Source organism: Struthio camelus, chromosome Z (assembly GCF_040807025.1).
Source record: "Struthio camelus isolate bStrCam1 chromosome Z, bStrCam1.hap1, whole genome shotgun sequence".
Taxonomy (NCBI): domain Eukaryota; kingdom Metazoa; phylum Chordata; class Aves; order Struthioniformes; family Struthionidae; genus Struthio; species Struthio camelus.
The window spans coordinates 16,612,226-16,631,378 of record NC_090982.1 but is presented as its reverse complement, the minus strand read 5'-3'; the positions used below and the strand labels follow the sequence as shown (position 1 = coordinate 16,631,378).

General features: G+C 42.5%; 1 protein-coding gene across 1 annotated transcript in view; it reads left to right on the top strand.

The window, feature by feature from the left end:
- SNX30 (sorting nexin family member 30) overlaps nt 1-19,153 on the top strand; it is a 43,698-nt gene that overhangs the window by 7,231 nt on the left and 17,314 nt on the right. The window contains exons 2-3 of the mRNA XM_068926991.1: nt 11,263-11,451; nt 15,413-15,523. Of these exons, the coding sequence (XP_068783092.1) occupies nt 11,263-11,451; nt 15,413-15,523 (300 nt within the window). The remainder of the gene's footprint in view (nt 1-11,262; nt 11,452-15,412; nt 15,524-19,153) is intronic.

Sequence of the window (19,153 nt, the reverse complement as noted above, 5' to 3'; positions counted from 1 at the left end):
ATTAAACTCCGTACTGCTACATGTAAATGTACTTATAGTCTCAAGGACACTGTTTAGGTGGTGCAACTTGCATATACTTTCAGTCTACAGAAGATAGTATACCGATTAAAAAAGGCATCGATCTTGTATATTCCTCAGAAACAACTTCACTGAAACTTGTGCGTTTAGTCTGCTTGTTCTCTGCAGAGTACAATCAGTAGGATAAACGCTTAGCTGTACTGATTCTGTAAGCTGTGGTTAACTTGACTGCCTGAGCTGGGGCTTCAGTATATCTCAGATTCCAAGCAGGTGTGGCTGGGAAAAGCTATTTTAGTCACTAGGGCAAAAAAAAAAAAAAAAAAAAAAATCCAAGCTCAGGTTTGAAAGTGGTGGCAGCTGAAACCCTGAGAAAAAGCTAGTAAGTCTCTTAGCATTGTTGGAAAATTGTGGGGAATCCATTTCTCTCCCAGTTAGTAGGGGCAGTAGTTGATAGCAAGCTAGTTACTAGCAACACTTCAGTGACAAACTAAAGACAGAAAGCCAAGCTAGGGAGTTGCAACTGTTCTAATGAGTAAGCAGTCTTGATGCCAAACTGACCCAAAGGATTTATTGACAGATCTAACTCTTGGGACATGTTTTGTTTTCCTAAATTGAGAGGAGGTGGAAAGAAGAGTTATCTTTAGCTGCAGGTGATGTTATAGTACCGCAACTACTTTAACTGAATACTTCACAGGAACCATAAAATAAAGTATCTGTTTGAATAGGAATATGGGTGATATGGGTTAGAGGGACTTGTTGAAATAGTTGTGAGGATCAAAGCAATAATCCAAAGGTCATATAGCAGACAAGGAAGAAGCTCAGAAGAGCATCCCTTTAGAACCGTCCTCAAACTGTAAGTTCCTTTAGTGATGCGAGTCTTAGTCACACTGATGGCTTCCACTTGATTTCTTCCATGAAGCAGTAAGCAGTAGGTGGGGTGCTACTTTGAAAAAAAAGTGATAATGTCTTTCACTGTCTCCTGCAGATGGACTTGTGATGGAACTCATCGTCTCAGCGTCGTCTTAGGTAGAAGAGAACTAACTAGGGAAGGGAGCAGAGGGGCTAAGAAACCTGTGTAGCATTCTGCTCTCCAGAAAAATGAACTAAATGTAGCCACTGGCTTTACTTGTTACTAGATAATGCTCCTCAAATTAAGAAGACAGACCCTACTGTGAAGACAGTAATCTCTCTGAAGATCAGCATGCCTATCTTGGAAGGGAATTGTTGCAGTGGTCTATAGTGTTATAAGTGATGGACGGTTTATAGGATTAAAGCATAAGATTTAGTATTGATTCTTATTCTTTGCTCTAACCCTCAAACTTAAAAGTCTGAAAAAACAAGCTCTGCTTAAGCCACCCTAACATTGCAAATCTGATAAGAGTAGCTAGTGGCTTCTCGAAGCCGCTATATTAGCAACGGACAAAGCTTATCTTTGATGCATCTAGCAAGAAAGCTGTTACTACATTGAACCACTGTTCAATGCCCTGTTCTTGTGGGAAAGTGCTGTCTTGCACTCCTTCAGTTCAACTTCCTGAATCCTTCTTAAAGGCCTCCCATGGTCTAAAAGTCCGACTTAAAGTCTGGCTGCATGGTCGGCTTCACTTCCAGTGAGTTTGAGTGGTGGGACCTGTTCCTCAAAAAGACAGAAATAAGCTACAGTGCAAGCCTTGCTGAAGGGCAGAGAAGCTTTCTCCACTCTGACATTGCATGTAATAGTAGCAAGAGCTGCCTTTTGCTAGCCCCACGGTGAAAGCATTGACACAGGTGGGTATGGTAAGTGAGAAGATTACCCTAGGTGATACTCAAATGCGTGCTTCTCTGGGTAGAACTGGCAGCTTTGCTGTGGCTTTCAGATGCTAATGTGAGGGTAACAAAGTTAAAATCTTGGGATGCTGCCAATACAAAGCTATATTTCAGATTGTCACCAAGAAAACCCCTGGAAAGCTTTCATCAATACCTCTTATTGTCAGTGGCCAGTATGGGCTCTTCAGGATTTGTATGCTGACTTTGTTCTCTGCGCTGTACTGCTCTCTTCTGGATCAGTATGCTTCATTAGAAGCTATGTGTGCTAAACATTGTTGTCAGGAGTGTAGGCTGTATAAATAAACGGTCTTCCTGTAGCAGATTTAGTCTGTAGGATCTCTTCCCTTGTTTCTTCCTTCTATCAGTCTCTAGATGAGTTATATTCAATACTGTGGGGAAATATGGCAGGACTTTTCTGCACTTGCCGCCCTTAAAGGAGGGGGTAAAGTCATCGTTTCATTTTTTTCTTTTTTCCTGACAGACACACACTTGATAAATTATCCCCTTTCTATTGAAGCAAATGCCGTCTTACTGAAAACTGGCTTGCTTATCAGCAAGCATGACAGAGGACTATTCTTTAAAAAAGCACCTGGGTGAAGTAACTCAGAGCTCTTCCAAGAACACAGTTTTCCAACTCTTCCCAGGCTTGAGAGGAAAACATTAGTTCTCCACTTTGATTATTTCTGCCTCCTCTGCTTGTATGGTAAAGACTCTGCAGTCTGACTTGCCCTCCTGAAACTTACACACACAGAATCTGTGGATCTCCCGGTCTTCCTTCCTTTTCTTGCCCTCCCCTTGTTCTGAAGCCTCTTTGCCTGTTCAGGTTAAAAAAAATATTACTCGGCTCTCAGGAGCGTCTAAGCCAGATCAGTACTTTGGTTACACTGGATACCCAGATAAAGGTTAAATCTATGACCCGTTAAATTTACTTCTCTTATAAAGCATAAGCAGGAAAACTGATGCAGGGTATGTCTGTAGTGCTTTGACACAAAGCTGTATGGCTTCAGGAGAAAGCAGCGTAGTTTGGACTGGCTTAACAAACTGTTCCATCTGTAGTCAGATATAAATCTGGCTTGTTGGATTGGGGATGACTCCTGGTCATATGCTGTATTCCAAGGGCTCCTGCTCATGGTCTGAATCCTGGCTGCTGCTTTGCTATTTAGAGGGTCAGAGCTGAGGTTCTAAAAGCTTTAAACAAAACACTGCGTGTTAGACTTGTGCCTTAACAAGGTGCTCTTTAGCGTTTTTAAAACAGGTTATGCTGTTCCTGTGCATGCAGCTGTGGAATGCTTCTGCTGGCAGTTCAGTTCTTGCAATGAGCAATATTCTGGTAACAAACTCCTTGCAGATGGACATAAAACTTGCAGAGCTAGAGGACAATAGTTAAAGACAAGATTGAAAAGCTCTACATTGATGGGGCTATGTGTGACAGAAGCTACATATTTTCAGAAATGCTTGGAAATCTTTGTCCTTTGGAGAAAGAATGGAGTAGGGTCCTGATGCTTTTCTTCTACTGAATACTGCAGAAGAAAGAAGACAAGTTTGCTCTGCTAAAGGATGCCTATCCAGGTCTGCCTAATATTGAAAATCTGCTTGCCTTCTGCAGCTCACAACCACTTCTCTGCCTCTTTCTGTAGCTGTTAACTAATCTCACTGGACAGTTGCCAGGATGGCTTCTTACTTTTTGAAGGTAGATAAGCTCTTTGCAGAGACCCTAGTGTTCTGTAGACATATCTAGAAGCTAACCTTGGATCTGAGACGTTCTTGTGTTAAAACAGTTCATCTTGAGGATGTGTTGGAGCATCTCTTTGCATTTTAACTTAACATGCCTTGGTAAAGAAGCTATATTTCTCCTGACTTTTACTTCTGTTAAAAGGCTATGGAGAAGCATGTGCCAGGTTAGTGTTAGAATTTATAAGTGAAAGGCAGTATATTTGATCTCTTTCTATTTTTCCTAATCAATGCCTGCTCCAAATAGCCCACTTCATTTGCCGAGTGCCCAGCATCTCGAAGCCTTTTGGCCTTTGTACACAAAGTAGTTCAGTGACGCTGCTTATTTCTAATACTGAGAGACTATCTTAACTGCTGCTGAAACATATATCAGAGGCCACTCATTGTAGTCGTCTTCTGAGTATAACCTCAAGTACATTTAGCTTTGATTGGTATTGTGCCGTTCTCCCCTTTCACAGTAACAAAAGAGGCAGAAGTCTTAGACTTGGTGAGAAGATGGACATGTAGCCAGATAGACTGCGTGAACAGCTGGTCTGATTAGTACTTAACCTTTCTGTGCAGGCAGAGGGTGTCGAAACTGAGCCATGTTGTGGTTGAGTCCCTGAAGACTTCTGCAACAGGCATAGGAGATGGGTGGTTGTTCTTACTGAAAGCACTGTTTGCAGGAAACACTTCTGTGCTTTTATTCTTGCTCTGGTTAGCTTAACTGTGACGGCTTACAGCAAAACAAACCCCAAAGTAAAATAAGGCATTTGGAACTTGGCTGTTAACCTCAGGGAAGAGGTGGGAATCCCCTGAGCTGCATGTGAAGGCTTGGAGTGTGCTCGCCTGTCGTGTAGCGTCTCTGAAGCCAGTTCCTATGTTTCTCTGAGCCAAATGTTTCTTTGCACTAGAGCCCTAATCAGTATACCCTTGTGAGCAAGACTGTGCTTCCGGGTCTCACGTGGTACCCAACTGCATGCCATTAAGATAAGCTCTTCATCTGAAATTCCTGTCTTTTTAGGTGTCTCTGTCTCTGGGCAACTCTGACCTACAGAGCAGAAATACTGGAGTCAGTGATGAACTGCAGAGCAGAGTCATGAGTCTCATGGCTTGGCAGCATGCTTGTATTCTGATGCCTATTTAAAATATCCTGAGAGCAAATTGATAGTCTTTATCTAGTTGGACCTCAAAAGTGACTTTCCAGTTATCTAAGCAAAACACTCGTGTTGCTGCTGAAAGTGCAGAAGTGTGGCTTGGATCTGCTTTCTGTCTAGCAGAGCAATGCCCACAGACTTGCTGTATAATGCCCTCTAGCTCAAAGAGGTAAAAACCCATGCTTGTGTACTGAACACTTGGCGTTTTTATTCTTCCACTAACATCCTTCCATGTAAAAGCAAGAAGACTTGCTTTTGATTTGAGCTTAGTCTTTCTTGCTCTTAAAATACTCATCCGTGCTCTCTGAGTTCTAGCTGATTAGTGCAGTGGGAAATGCAGACACCTTCCGAGGGTGTAAGCTTGCCCCTTGTGAGTATGTGCACACATATTTTACTCTCCTTCCCACTATTGGAGAAAGCTGTCAGGAGCTGGCATACATGCAATCCCTTCCCTTTCTTTGAAGGGTAAGTCCAGCTTCAGAAGTTAGCAGCTTGACAAAAGCTACAAGAACTATTTAGCAAAATTTTGATTATGGGTTAGTGTAGGAATGATGTGCTACTTCTCTCCTGGGAGTGAATAGGGCTGGCTGCCTGCCCACCTCCCAGGCTACATGTTGTTTATTCCCCTACCTGCAAAGGAAGACTGCCTTTGTTTCCCCACTGTACCCAGAGCACCTCTACATGCCTGCAGTCCGGTTTGGTACTTCTGTTCCTGTTTCCTTAAAGCAGCTGCCCAAAGACTAGTGCAAGAGGAGGAGGCGTGATGCCGTGTATCGACCAAAGAGTGCGGGGAAACATAAGTGTGGCAGGCATGTAAGAAACGTAAGTAGGATGATGGTGTGTTGAAGAGAATGAAACTGAACACACATCAGGGAAGGAAGCACATTCTTTTTCCTCCCCTGCCTCCTATCTGAAGAGTTGTTTCAGCATTTAAAACTTTTCTCTGGTTGGTATTGGATAATCTTGTGCAGACTGAGATTTTACTATGCAAATACCCTATGAGATCCTCTTAATACGGTACTGTGCTGCCAGTGACAAGTGCACTGATCCAGGTGAACTAGAGGATGAAAACATGCATTTTCTTTCTGCACAAAGATGACCTGTACAGCTCAGTAGTAAAGATAAGACTGTAAACTGAAACTACCTGTTCTCAAAACCTGATGGGATGAGACAAGCAGTCCTATTGAACAGTCTTATGAGTGCCAAGTTAATGCAGGTTTTTAACAGGTTTCTTGAGAGTATTTACATTTACAACTATTTAGTTTTCCAGTTACCAGCTGCAGTTTTGCTGTGACTTACTGTCTTGTACTGGAGATACAAAGATAAGACTTTCCAAGAAGCCAGATACAATTATGGTGTGCAGTCATTGTCCGCTTGGCATGACTTTAGCTATGGCTGTTTATCTGTGGGAAACGGACGTCTAAAAGGCCTTGAAACAGAAGGACAAAGGTACATCGCTTTCCCTTTTGGAAATGAAGCAGTAAATCACAGAATCACAGAATCGTTTAGGTTGGAAGGGACCTCTGGAGATCATCTAGTCCAACCTCCCTGTTCAAGCAGGGTCACCTAGAGCATATTGCCCAGGATCACATCCAGACGGCTTTTGAATATCTCCAGCGAAGGAGACTCCACCACCTCTCTGGGCAACCTGTTCCAAAGCTCTGTCACCCTCAAGTGAAGAAGTTTTTTCTCAGGTTCAGAGAAACTTGCAACATCAAGTACTTGCAGCATCAGGTGGTTCCAGGCTAACCTTTTCCAGAGAGACTTATTTGTGCTGCTTGGAAGGCCTAGCTGAACCACTTCACTGACTTCCTTCATGGACTGCTGTCAGATAGCTCTTCAATCTGGTTAAGTCTTCCACTTGCTAAGGGAAGGCTAAGGTAGAAGTTAACACTGAATTTTTTTTGTAGCCAGGGTATAGAGTAACTGCTCTTAACTCAGCAGGAGACTGCATGATCTTCACTTGAACGTATCCTAGAGCCTACAGAATTGTAGACCTTTTTTTTTTTTTTGCCTTTAAGGATTGAATTCTGGATGCCTTCCCTGGTATGTACTACTCCATTGGGGTGGAGTGTAGGGGGAAGGCTGGCTAACTGTAGCTGCCTTCCAGAAGAGTAAATACCAAGCAATTGAGGTTTTCCTCTATGGTAGATCCAAGTTGCTCTGTAAATCTGGAGTCTTGGAAAATTTCCTGGGGCATGGAGGAAGGAGAGGATGAGATCAGCTGGAAACTTCCCAGCTCATTTTGCATCTCACATGCAGACCTCAAGTTTATAAACTTCAGCTGTATTTTAAACTTGGAAGAAGTGGAATTCCTGATAGATTTTAGTGTCTGTTTCTGGGCAAGCTAACCAGTTAAAGTGCTTGGACTGTATAATCCAATGAAAGAATGTGAAGCTGCTTCCTTACTAGATAGCAAACTGCATAGTTGGCAATGCTTAAGCATTTCCAATACAGGCAGTTAGCTTATACCCACCCTGCACTGCAGGAAACTAAATCGTTAGTGCTAGACTTATCTGATGTCATATATCTATAGACTTAGATGTCTTGGAATCCTGCAACCTCTGCAGGAGTGCTTGAAAAGGCTGTGCCTAGCCATACAGCCACTTATGGGTACCCAAAGAACCGGAGTACCTGGCCAGTAGATCGAGAATCTGATGAATGCCATACTGTTTCTGCTGGTGGTTGTTACTTGCTGAAGAAGATCCAGTGAAGGCTTAACAGGACCTGAATCGCAAAGTTCTTTGGCTGGCCTAAAGAGATGGTGGTGGGGAGTGTGTGTGTGTGGGGGGGGAGGGGGACGGGACAGGACGATACAGATCTTTGCCCTTAACTTTTGAAAAAGCTATAAGACATGAGGAAATCTTCTTGGATATTCCCTAAGAATGTGCTGACTGAACCTGCCCTTCACTCCACTTAACCTGGCTACCAGAAGCAGCAACCCTCCTCCCCACGGTGGTACTGATCAGGTTCATGGCAGGCTGACTGTATTGAGCAGAAGGTGCTGTGAAGAAAAGGCTTGCTACTTTTTTTTCTCCACCCCCTCACCCCCCTTCCATTCTTCCTCTGTGAAGAGCACTGTGAGCACTAGGTGCCTTCTGGAACTTGAACTGCACTGATCTATGGTAATGCAGCTGGGTAATTAGAACAGTTGATGAGCGTCTACTTGGCACAGTAAAAATAAAGTTTGCACGAGTCCCTGGAATTGAAGTCAGACACTTTGTTATATAAAGCAATTAGTAGTAGCAGTCCAAATGCTTATGAGTGTGATAACTAAACTGAAAGGCAGAAGTGCAGATGGCAGCAAATCTCTCCTGCCGGGCTGTGCAGAACCTACTGCTTTTCCTGTGGTAAAAGCAAACTAGAACAGATGATGCTGTCTTGCTTCCCCAACTGCAAAAAAATCCCACGAGTCCCACAAGAGATGGAAGAAAACCAGTACTAATTAAGATGGCGGAGGGTTATATTAAAAGTGTTAAAGGCTGAGACAGCTTAAGTTGCTAGGTCATCTGCTGTGACACTTCAAAGCCTATTTTTCTAGCAGTAGCGTTAGACTTTGGCAAACTGATCCTGCCTACTTGTGAAGAAATGTTCAGCAGCTATCAGTGTTGTTCCTTATTTTGTGCCGTTAGCTAGGAGGCTCCACCCGCTAAGAAGGACAAATAGTTGGCCTCTAATTTGGCCTTGCACTGCTGTAAACTAGCCAAGTAGCAGGGCATGGAGCCAACCATTACAGACAGGAGAGGTTTCTGCAATTGCAGATGAGGCAGTATATCACAGAAGTAGTTTTAATGCCTGCTTCCCATGTCATTTCCCTAATCCCAGGTAGGAGTCCTCCTGCTCGCAACCAGAGTTGGCCTAGAAGTTTAATTTGATCTAGATCTGCGGCGTTTTGTCCGAGGCTGAGATCAGGTAAAACTTCTATCGCAGGTTTTATTTAGTACCTGAGGTGCTCCATAGAACCTGTGAGGGCATGAACCCTCACAATCAAGTAGATTGGGATGGGTTCCAATCATTCCCAAACCTATCCTCTTTAAAAAGGTGCAAGTCAGGCTATTACGGTATTATCATCTCCCAACAGAATTGATGAGGAAAGTCACTAACTTCGTGCTAGTGGCTGCAGACTTCCTTCTGTAGTACTTCTAGTTTTGACTGTGGTGTAGAGTGTTCATATTCCAAGCAGATTCCTTCATCTTCTTTAAGCTCTTAAACCTTTTGGAAAAGTTTTGTTACAGGCCTTTGAGAGCTCAGTAATCAAGCTTAAACTGTTTCCACAAGTTAATTCATTTCCATACTGCAAGCTTAGAACTTGACTCACTGCAGTTCTGGCACAACTCCTTTTATACTAATGGCTATAGCATATGGACGTTGAAGAGCTCTCTGTTCCCTTTGGAAACAAACAGGTTTGTCTACAGCTACTCCAGTGTCCGATGGTTTTCTTTGCTCTTAACTGTGTTCAGCCACACTCTCCTGTCTAGTTAAACTGGTTAATTCCTACAGGCATCTTCAGTTCCTTATTTTTATAGTGGCTTCTGCTTGCTCTGTTTGCATAACTCTAACAGAACTCTTTCTTATCTCCTGAGTTGTAGTAGTATTGCATCTTCCTGTTGTACAAACTTCTGCTGTATTGAATCAAAGCCATATAGTTTTCATGTAGTTCAACCTCTTTACCTCTTGTATGAGCTGGAAGCTTTGTCATGCTTATCTTGTTCCTTTTTCCTCTTAGAGTATTTGAGTGCCTGCCTTCTAAATCTTGCTCATTTGCCAGTTAAATCTGAAAGACCTCTCATCTGCTGTTAACTACTTCTGAGTGTTAGGTGGAAGAGCGCGTCTAACCTCTCTGTAGAGAACAGACCAGACTTAGTTACCTCCTGACAAGCTTGAACACTGCACAGGCAGACTCGCATCGTGGAGTCTGAGGAGGGCACTGGGTTTGTTCGTTGGTTACTGGCAGTCTTTAGGCTTTCCTAATGCTATTTTTCTAGAGACCTATGCTTATTAAGGAAGCTAGAGCTGTCTGTGGTTTGGGAGGACAAACAGGAGCACAGACTTGCGTAGTTATGTCATCCAACTTTGTGCTTGGCCAGGCTTTCTTGATGCACTTGAGAGATTATACGACAGTAGTTTAGATCACCCCTTTCCCAAAATGCCTGGGTTGAAGGCATTCTCCCTACTTCATAAGACAATCTCCAAAGTGAGGAGCTATCACGGTTCTGCGGGACTGGAACAGGCAGCAGGCTGTCTGCAGGCTCCCGGTAGTCTCATGATAGACATTGGACAAAGGATGATAGAAATAGCCTCCTTCTGTCAGATGTAGACCTTTCTAAGTAGGTTGAACTTCAAGCTCTGGCCTGCAATTCTGAACTCTTGACTTGAACCACAAAGAAAGACTTCTTTTGAAGACAGGGACTACTCTTGTCTAACTGGAATGTAAACCACAATTGCATGAAGGCTCCTGATGGACAAACAGGATCTTACCCGAACAGAATTGTCTTGCTCAAATGGCATGTTTCATTTAACCACTTAAAAAGACGACATGAAGCTGGGGCTAAGTAGTAGTTCTAGAACTAAAGCATGCTCCTTAACGTGCTGCTTATCTACAGGAAAATTTCTCAAGCCCACAAGCCGAGGAATCTTTGCCCTTTCGGGGGGAACATTCTGAAGATAACCTTTTTTTGTGCCACTGCTATACAAACAAGCAACCAAAAAGTCCATTTCATGCTTGGATCTCTTTGAGCTTGGATCTCTGGCACTTTCTAATACTTGTGTCAGATGTTTCTATGTGTTATACAACTTGTCACATGCTCTCAGCTAGCTCTGTATGAAACCACAGCAGAGAACACGTGAAATTGCAGAGATATTTCTGTAAAGTGAAGTAATTACTAGCTGTACGGAGTAGTGGGTTTATATCAAAGGGCAAGACTTAGAGGTGTGGAAATGTACCAAATCTGATAAAAAGATTTTAAGCTCTTGTTGAGTCAGTTCCAAGGGATTAGACTTCCCGAACACTTCAGTTGCGCGCCCCTTAAAAGGGCCATTTGCTGGGTCTTGTCGTCCTTGCCTTCCGTGCCTACTAGGTGATACTCTTGGAGCTGGGAAAGGAGGGGAGAGAAGACTGCTCTGAGGAAAGCACAGCAGTTTCGCTTGGTCCTGAAACCTCAGAAAGGAGGAATGTGCACATACACTGGTGTTGGGACGTTTGGACTGTAACGTCCACTTTCCTGTAGTAAAGTGATGGCAGTTCTCAGACTGTTGTAAACAGCTCTGAAGTTAGGGAACTGGACGGGAAGTCTCCAATACAAGTTTCTCTTTCTATTATAGAAGTCTCCAGAGGGAAAGGCTGACTGCATTCCAGTCAGCTGAACTGCTACCACGTTGCCTGAAGTCTGTCTTATAACTAGACCTCTTGGTATGCCTAGCTGTTTTTGTTTTATGAGTTTAAGTTGGTTCAGTCTCATCAGGAACTATTGCCTTTGTAGTATACTAGTGTAGCTTGTTGGGGGCATCTTTCAAGAATACTGTACCTTATAGTAAATCTGTCCATTTATTAAAACTTTTTTCCTCTCCAATACAGGATCTCAGCTTGCCAAACGGCACACCTGTTGACACTTCTAGCCCAGCCTCCTCCTCATCTCTTCTCAACAGACTGCAGCTGGATGATGACTTGGATGGGGAAACGAGAGACCTCTTTGTTACTGTTGATGATCCCAAAAAACATGTATGCACAATGGAGACATACATCACATACAGGGTTACAACAAAGGTATGAAGCAATGTTCTTTCCTAGTGCTTTTTGCTTCAGAAAAATTTTAGGGCATGTTCTGGATTTCCGTGCCTTCCCTGGATTTCCTTATCTTAATGACAAGACCTTAGTGTCTTTTAGTACCTTGTTAGTGAGGGGAAGGTGTTGCTTCTCTAAGCAGAACTGTTTAGAACTACTTTGATACGTGAAATTATGCAATGTTCTAATGTGTCAGCTTAGATCTGATTTTTGATTGTGAGAGAACTGTTTGTAAATTTGCAAAAACAGTTTCTTTCATTAACTTAAAAGACTTTCTTTGTATAGAAAGGAATCGACACCCATTTAGTTTGAGTTCTTTCCTGAAGGGGAAGTATCTTGCTATTGTCTGTCTCCTTTCTGTTTCTTCGCTGTTAATCATCTCACGCTTTGTGGCCGTCTGTCACTGAAACTAATCTTAAAGCTTACTGCTTTCACAGCACTTCCTGTAGCAGCCTCATATCAAAATCAATCTTGATCACTGGCGGCAAACAGGCTTCCGTGTAGTTGTTGGTACAGAAGGCTACAGAGCTGCTGTTTAAAACTAAGTAAAAGTAGCTTAAGAATGCTACTGCCTGCTGGAAGAGGTATGCTGGAGTTCTTTCAGCATGTGCTGTGGTTCAATCATTAATGCAATCTTATTACACTAATGGGAGAAGTGATCTGGAAAGTCCACTGCACTCACAACTGGAACCTAATTTCTGTTAACCAGCTGTTCTCATTAGCATCAGTTCCTAGGTGATGTTGACATCTGGTTTGGGAGCCTGTACTTACTCAAAGCAAATAGTGTTTGGTAGCTTTACTGTGAATATGCTTGATCCACTTGTCCAAAAAGATTAACACTGCTCTGGCCTACTTAGAAGGCACTGTGTCCTGGTGAGAAGATTTTCCTTTGAACTAAGGAAGTGTCTTTAGGCCACAGACGAAGTATTTTCGTAGTGTACTAAGACTTCACTTTCATGCTGCAGAGGGGGAGAATGTGGTTCCTTGAAAACAACAGCTGCCTCTTATAGCACTCTTAACATAGGCCTGTCATTCTTTGTAGCTCTAAATATCTTAGTCCTGCAAGAAATACTGTATCTTTACCGCTAGAAAATGCTAAAAAGTATTGTAGGAAAATTTTCTGCTTAGGCCAGCTTAGCCTTAAACTTTTATATGATCACAATGAATAGGAAGTGCAAAATGAGATGCCACTTTCCACAGGCTAAAGTTGAAAGTAGCTAAAGTCCTTTCTGCCTTAGATTAAGATCTGATTGTCCTACACATCTGCCCGCAGTGACAGCATAGCCGCGTTGCTCTGCAGTGTTGTGTTCATGCAGAGGTTCCCGTCCCCTCTTGAAGAACAACCGTGGAATGCAAGTAAGGTGTTTACTTTAAGCGTTGTTGGGTAACACTTGTGCAGTCTGGAAGAAAATCAGCTAATCAACTTAGCACTAGATGTGCTAGGTTAATCAACAGTTTGATCAGGCGTCCAAATTCTTTCAGCATTAGTGAGGTGCTTAAGTTGTCCAAATAGCCTTTGAAAAGCTTATTTGGTCCCTAGAGTTGACAGCTCATATACTGCAAGCACTGAAATGCTGAATGGCTATGAAGTACTGTCATGTTGGTGGCCCCTTTGAGGACCAAAGCCTGATATATGGAGAGCTTAAACTTGCTTGCAGTGTAAAAGCAGTGGGGTCACCTTTCTGGAATGATAACTAAGAAAGTTTGTGCACCAGGACTTACGCTATCTGAACCTTGCCTCCCCACTTCTAAACTAAACAGTTTCTGTGTTGGTTTCCTTAGTGACTGGCATAACATTGGTTAGTAAGTTTCTCAAAGCTAGCAGCTGAGACACTGCCCCTTCTTCCACAGGCTACGTGATGAGAAATTGTAGTGTGTCTAGATCCAGATTACTCTCATGTGGGTACTGCGTGATTTCTTTTTAAGAGATCTTTGCCTAGTGACAGCCAGTTTGCAAAAGCTCTCCCTACTACTGAACTGGTACAAGTTCTTGTTGTGTGTATGTGTGCTTTCTTTTGTGTGTGTTTAACTTCAGCTTTCCTTCTGCAAGGCTGAAGTACACCTTCCATATTAACAGAACAGAGCAACCAGAAACGCTGGCTGATTTAGGTTGTCTGCACCTGTATGAACTGTCTTGTTATAGATTAGCACTAAGTTTCTTATGTCACATAAATCACTTTTTTTTGTTTTAAGTCTCAGTAATTTCACCTGTGCAGTGGTACTCTGCCACATTAAATAAGCTGGTGCCACTCTGAGGTATAGTTGGCTAAATCACAAATCCACAGCGGCATTTGTGTTGGTAGTTCATCTGCAAACATAACGCATACTCACCAGTGGAGCAATTATGTTAATCTATTGACTGAAACTATCATAGCTACCAGGTCAGAATAGTAAAGAGGTGAACTTGACTTGTTTCCTTTTGTCTCTGCCTGCCTTTTCCAGGAACCAAACTACTACATAGGTTATATCATATTGTCCTGCAGTTTATAGTATAGTAGTATAGTATTTATTGTTCCGCAGGTAGCGTATTAAGGCTGCTGGTTTCCCTCTAAAAGGAGGCTGCTGGCGTAGAACTTGCGCAGATCTGCACTGGGGATAGGTGAGAGTAACAAGGGGCAACTGAAGAGCTGGAGCCATCCAGAGAGTAGCTGAAGAAGGAAGTATTTTAAGGCTGTTGCTTGACCCTCTTCAAATAGTGCTGTGTGTGGCAGTTGCCATCAGTCTGAAAGTAAATAGAAATCCTCTCCTGGAATTTAGCAAGGAGAACAGAAGCGAAGAGTAGTGAAGAAACCTAGTTCTGGATTTGATGGCGGTCCTATGCTAGGAGAGCTGGTGGATTCCCTGTAGTGCAGTACTTTAGCTGTAAATACCTAGTCTGCTGGCCTGGTATCATCATTTTCATGCAAAACAGTCTTGGTGATGCTGCAGGTAACTAAGTGTAGCGCTCTAAGCTTCTCCCTCAGTTTCGCCTCTCAGTGGCGCATAATTATGAGGGAAATCTACCTTCTGATTAGGGGGTATCACAGTGTCTGACACTCTAACAGGGTCCCTTAGTTGGTGCTTCATTAGTACTTTTAGCTAGCTGCAATACAAACTGTGTAAGCGGTTCTATTCCGTTAGGTTTTCAAGCCGTAAATTGTTCAAGGACTTGATCAGACATTTCCCGACAGTTTCTCTGCATGTCTACCTTCTATCTTAAACTTGTAATGACAACTTTGACTCCTTGTCCTAAAGAATGAAAACTTCCTTCAAGTTTTAACTTGATGTATGCCAATTTTCAGATACCAGTTCACAAACTTAATGTAAACAGACTGGTTTCTTCTTCCCAGAAATCAGTAAACATAGTTCTTTGGCAAGCATAAGCCATTGTTAGGTCCTAATCTTTTGGCCTTGAAGTGTAATAAACCTGTGATTTTCTTTTTTTTTTTTTTTTAAGAATACAATACAGCGGTAAAACATTCTCCCCCCACAGTTAATCTGCCCTGTGAATAAACAAGTCATGAAAAATTTCTGCTTTTCATTCTTGATTGCTAAAAGAAGCTCATCCTTGGAATGAAAGCTTCATACAGCTTTTTCCCCTCAAAAGTGTAACTAGAAAGGGTTTAACATGGTTGTCACTACTGTTTTTTTTCATCTATCCTCTCTCAGAAAGTTTATTTGAGCAGAACATGTAATGGAGTACCCCTGAACCTTAAGAACACCTCAGCTTTAAGCAGTCGTTTTTCCTATTGCTGGCTTTACTGTTGCTTGAAAGGCCCAAGGATCTGTCTCCAATGCTGTGTGTAAACTCCAATATGAGGCTGGAGTCCCAGTGCAGGGTTGTATGGCCTCAACATTGCCGATGATGGCTGTGCTGCACTCAGCGCTAAACTTTCAGGTGAAAAATTTTGGTGTATCGTTACTGTTAGGAGGGCACTAAACATCTGCTGTTCTTGTTTTCCAGACCACACGAGCAGAATTTGATTTGCCAGAATATTCTGTCCGCCGGCGATATCAAGACTTTGACTGGCTGAGGAACAAGTTGGAGGAGTCTCAGCCAACACACCTCATTCCCGTAGGTAGTAAGCAAGGCTCTGCTGTTAAGGACAATTGTGTATCTGTCTTCAAGGGATGCTATTGTGGTGATACGGCTCTTTATTTTTAAATACAACACTCTATTCAGTGCTGGCAGAGTGGGAAGAGCTGCCTGCTCTTGACCTATTTTTGAAGTTTAGACTTTTCTTGGATGGCACATCTGAGAGGTGAGCCTTGGCAACCTCTCATGAAAATTGGACAAGTGGCTACATTTGTCCTAGCACAAACAGCACGTGTTTGCCCAATTCCTGTGTTTAGATTTCTGACTATGAGGCTTATGAAAACCTACACAGGTACTGCAAGTCTTAATCTCAGTCAGTATTCAAGGTGGCCTTTTGAGTTGGTCTTAAACGACTCTATTTAATAAATAAACAATTTGTGCTAACAATTAAGAGCACAGATTGTTACAAATCTTAGCCTCTGGCTTGGCGGCTGTTGCATGTGTTTTCAGTGGGCAGAGGTTTAGCTGCTAAGACTAGATAAACTATTCTGCCCTTTCTGTCTCTGAAGCTGGCAGCCTGACAACCTTATGTGATGAAAGATTGATATCAATCTTCAGCAGTTTATTTTTCATTCTGCAGATATTAAATGGTAGGAAGCCTGTGAGAATCACCATTCAGCTTTTTTGAATAAAGGGATTCAAAAAGGCCTGAAGGAGGTGAGTTGCAGGGAAATTAAGCACGCTGCTCAGATACCTTAACTTGCCTGTCTGGTATGAAGGGAAGTCTTTCTTTCTTCCTCCCTCCCTCCCTCAGCAAGGGCTAGGCAGTATGAGAAGTACTCAGTTATATTGCTCTAGGGTAGAGAGACACTTATGTCCTTAACTTCTCTGAGACTTGCATCTAAATGGGTTCTCTTAAGTGGCTCAGTCTCAAAGATAAGAAATCCTTCACAAAATCATGTGACATCCCTACTTAATAACAAACATGTTTAATGGGAGGTGAGGAGAAGAGAGGTGAAAGGGTGAACTTGCTGGAATAATGTAGAAACATGAGGTTCATCTGTTACTTTCTTCTGAAAGTCAGATAAAAGGAAAGCTGCCTGTGAGCTGGTGTCTTGGGAGCTTGCCAAGCAGCTGCCAAGTGCTCGTTGCTTGTTATCTGGTGTACTGTAGAGGCTCTTGCATGGACTTCATTATTTAATGTCTGTGATGCTGCACAGTCTCCTGCTGTTTCATCTCTTTCCTGGGATGCATTGTAGCTGTATAAACCTTGTCAGTCGGTGTTCTTCCTCCTTTCTTCCCTCTTTTCTCAGTAACTTGAATAGTTCCAGCTCATCTGCAAATTTCAGTAGACTACCGCTCCTGCCTGAAGGCTGCATGGCAATCAACTAATAGTCTAGTAGTGGATGGTGATTTACAGCCAGGGAGTCGAACTACTTCACCATGACCTGGAAGGCCCTGCACACTGAGCTGCAAGCTTGGCACAAATGGCTGTTGGTGGACAAGGAACCTGTTGCAGAACAAGGCAATCTCAAGTGGCTCCCTTCTAGGAAATCTGGAAGATTTGAGGCTCACACTGAGCCCCAAAAGTGCAGCTGCAGTGTAGAGAGCTGTGGTTCTCAGTTTGTCTGGGCACAAATGCGGTGCAATGGCAGTTACTGAATTGCCGATTAATCTCCTCCATACAACTTCATAGCAGTGGAGACTGCTGAATGCTTTATGTATTTGTTACTGAAAAGTAGGTGAGGAGCAGAGGATAATGGCAACTTCAGATGCAGTGCAACTTCAGAGTGTTCTGGAAGGATGTTTCGAGCCTTTTTAAGAGTTTCTGTATGTAGAATTGCAGATACTGTAATGCCTACAGACCTTCTGTCAAACAAAATGCCAAAAGGGGGGTTATTTTCTGTGTCTTGGTACAGTGACTGCCTAAAATCCTTCCTATAAAGAATTACATCTCTCTTCAGTACGGAGAGCTGTGATAGTCTCAACTGAGACAGCAGTCCAAGCTAAGCTGGACATGGGTTCCTCTTAATCTGATTACTGACCTTTTTGACTATCTGAGACTTCTCTTGATCTGCTCCTTCAAACAACAGCATAAATGCAGTCAGTGGTAGATCTGTCATCTAGACGAGAAAGATAAACCTGGCTTGGCCAAGGAGCTTGTCATTGGATGGTGATGCTTACATAGTTAAAGCCATTTCTGACTGCAGTGAACACTACTGTTCCCATATCACAGCAGGGAAAAGTAGGCTATTAAGCTGGGAGGTCATAAGGTAGAGAGGCAGCACACAGTAAAAGTGGGTTATCAGTTGCTGGCTGTATATACTGATTGCTTGGTATAGATCACAAAGGCCTCTTGAAGTAAAGGGTTATAGTTCCTGCTTTTTAAAAGCACTTAACTTTGGTTTCTTGCCTCATACATCTCTCTCTTATCTGAGTCTAAAAGATAAGCAAAACACAGCTGTCATCAGCAGCTGGTGTGACTTGCAGGTAGGTAGTTTTGTGGTGTAATCTGCTGAAATAGGTTCAACTTGTGCTGAAGGTAGAACTTGGGTATATGCTATGTATAATGACTGCACCTCTATCTCTGCTTGTTACTTAAATTTGTAGTGGAACAGGTGACACTTGCTTTATAACTCGGTATTTTGGAGCCCATTTAACATGAAAGGCCTTGTTCTAGGCTTTTAGAGGGTGAATTAGAATTATTCTGTGCTGTCTTTACAGCAGACGCATGTTGTAGTGTAGACATCTGCGTTTAAGATGAGAATAAGAGGTGCGTAAGAAAAGCAAGTTATATTATTAATGCTATCTAAAATAAAGGCCTCCTGCCTGTGCGGCAGAAGTCTCTTTAGGAGGCTTCCATGTGCTCCTGTTTCTAACTTGTTGGGTTTTGCCAAAGGCTAATTGTGGTGTTAGCAGGACTGTTTTGTAAGTGCTTTGAAATAGTTTGAAGCACTAATATGCCAGGAGTGCTCTTAATTTTTTTTTAGAAGACCGCTCTTTTTGCAAGAGAAGCCTTTATAACCTTGCTGTCTGAATTTAGTCAGCTGAAACAGTGTTAAATGTCAGAAGCCTCTGTAATAAGGTTAGACCCTTCTCTGGGTCTGAAAAATACCCAGATTCCAGTGATTATTTGATGTCATCTTGGTTGTATTTGGCTGAATAGGATTCTTTTAAACCCATCTCCCAGCTTATCCGTTTCCTCCTGCATATGGTGCTGAGGTGGTAGATCCTAGAGTTCCAGGTAAAGCTTACAAAGCACTGGGAAACAAGTTTGTTCCTCCCTAAAGACTGCACTAAGCATTCTTTTGAAGAAGTCTAATTAGGATGCAACTTAGAGTGGTTTAACTAGAACAACAGATCTGAATGTCAAGCCTTGTTGCAGTTAGGTTTTGCTGTTTTTTTAATTGTTTTGGAGATGCTGTCTTCATGAACATCTTGCATCAGCTAGGTTGTAGTCGGGGAAGGCTCCTGTGTATATGTTTCCTTTGCCAACTGAAATCAGTAAAAAGGTCACTCAAAGATTTCTTGAAGGAGAACCCTGAATTAAGTGAAAATAGCTGTCATGACTTGTTCAGACAGACAATGTGCTTACTCTTAGGATAGTAAAGCTTCAAGAGTAAACATAAAGCGTAACTTTGAAACCGATAATAGTCTTAATGTGCATGC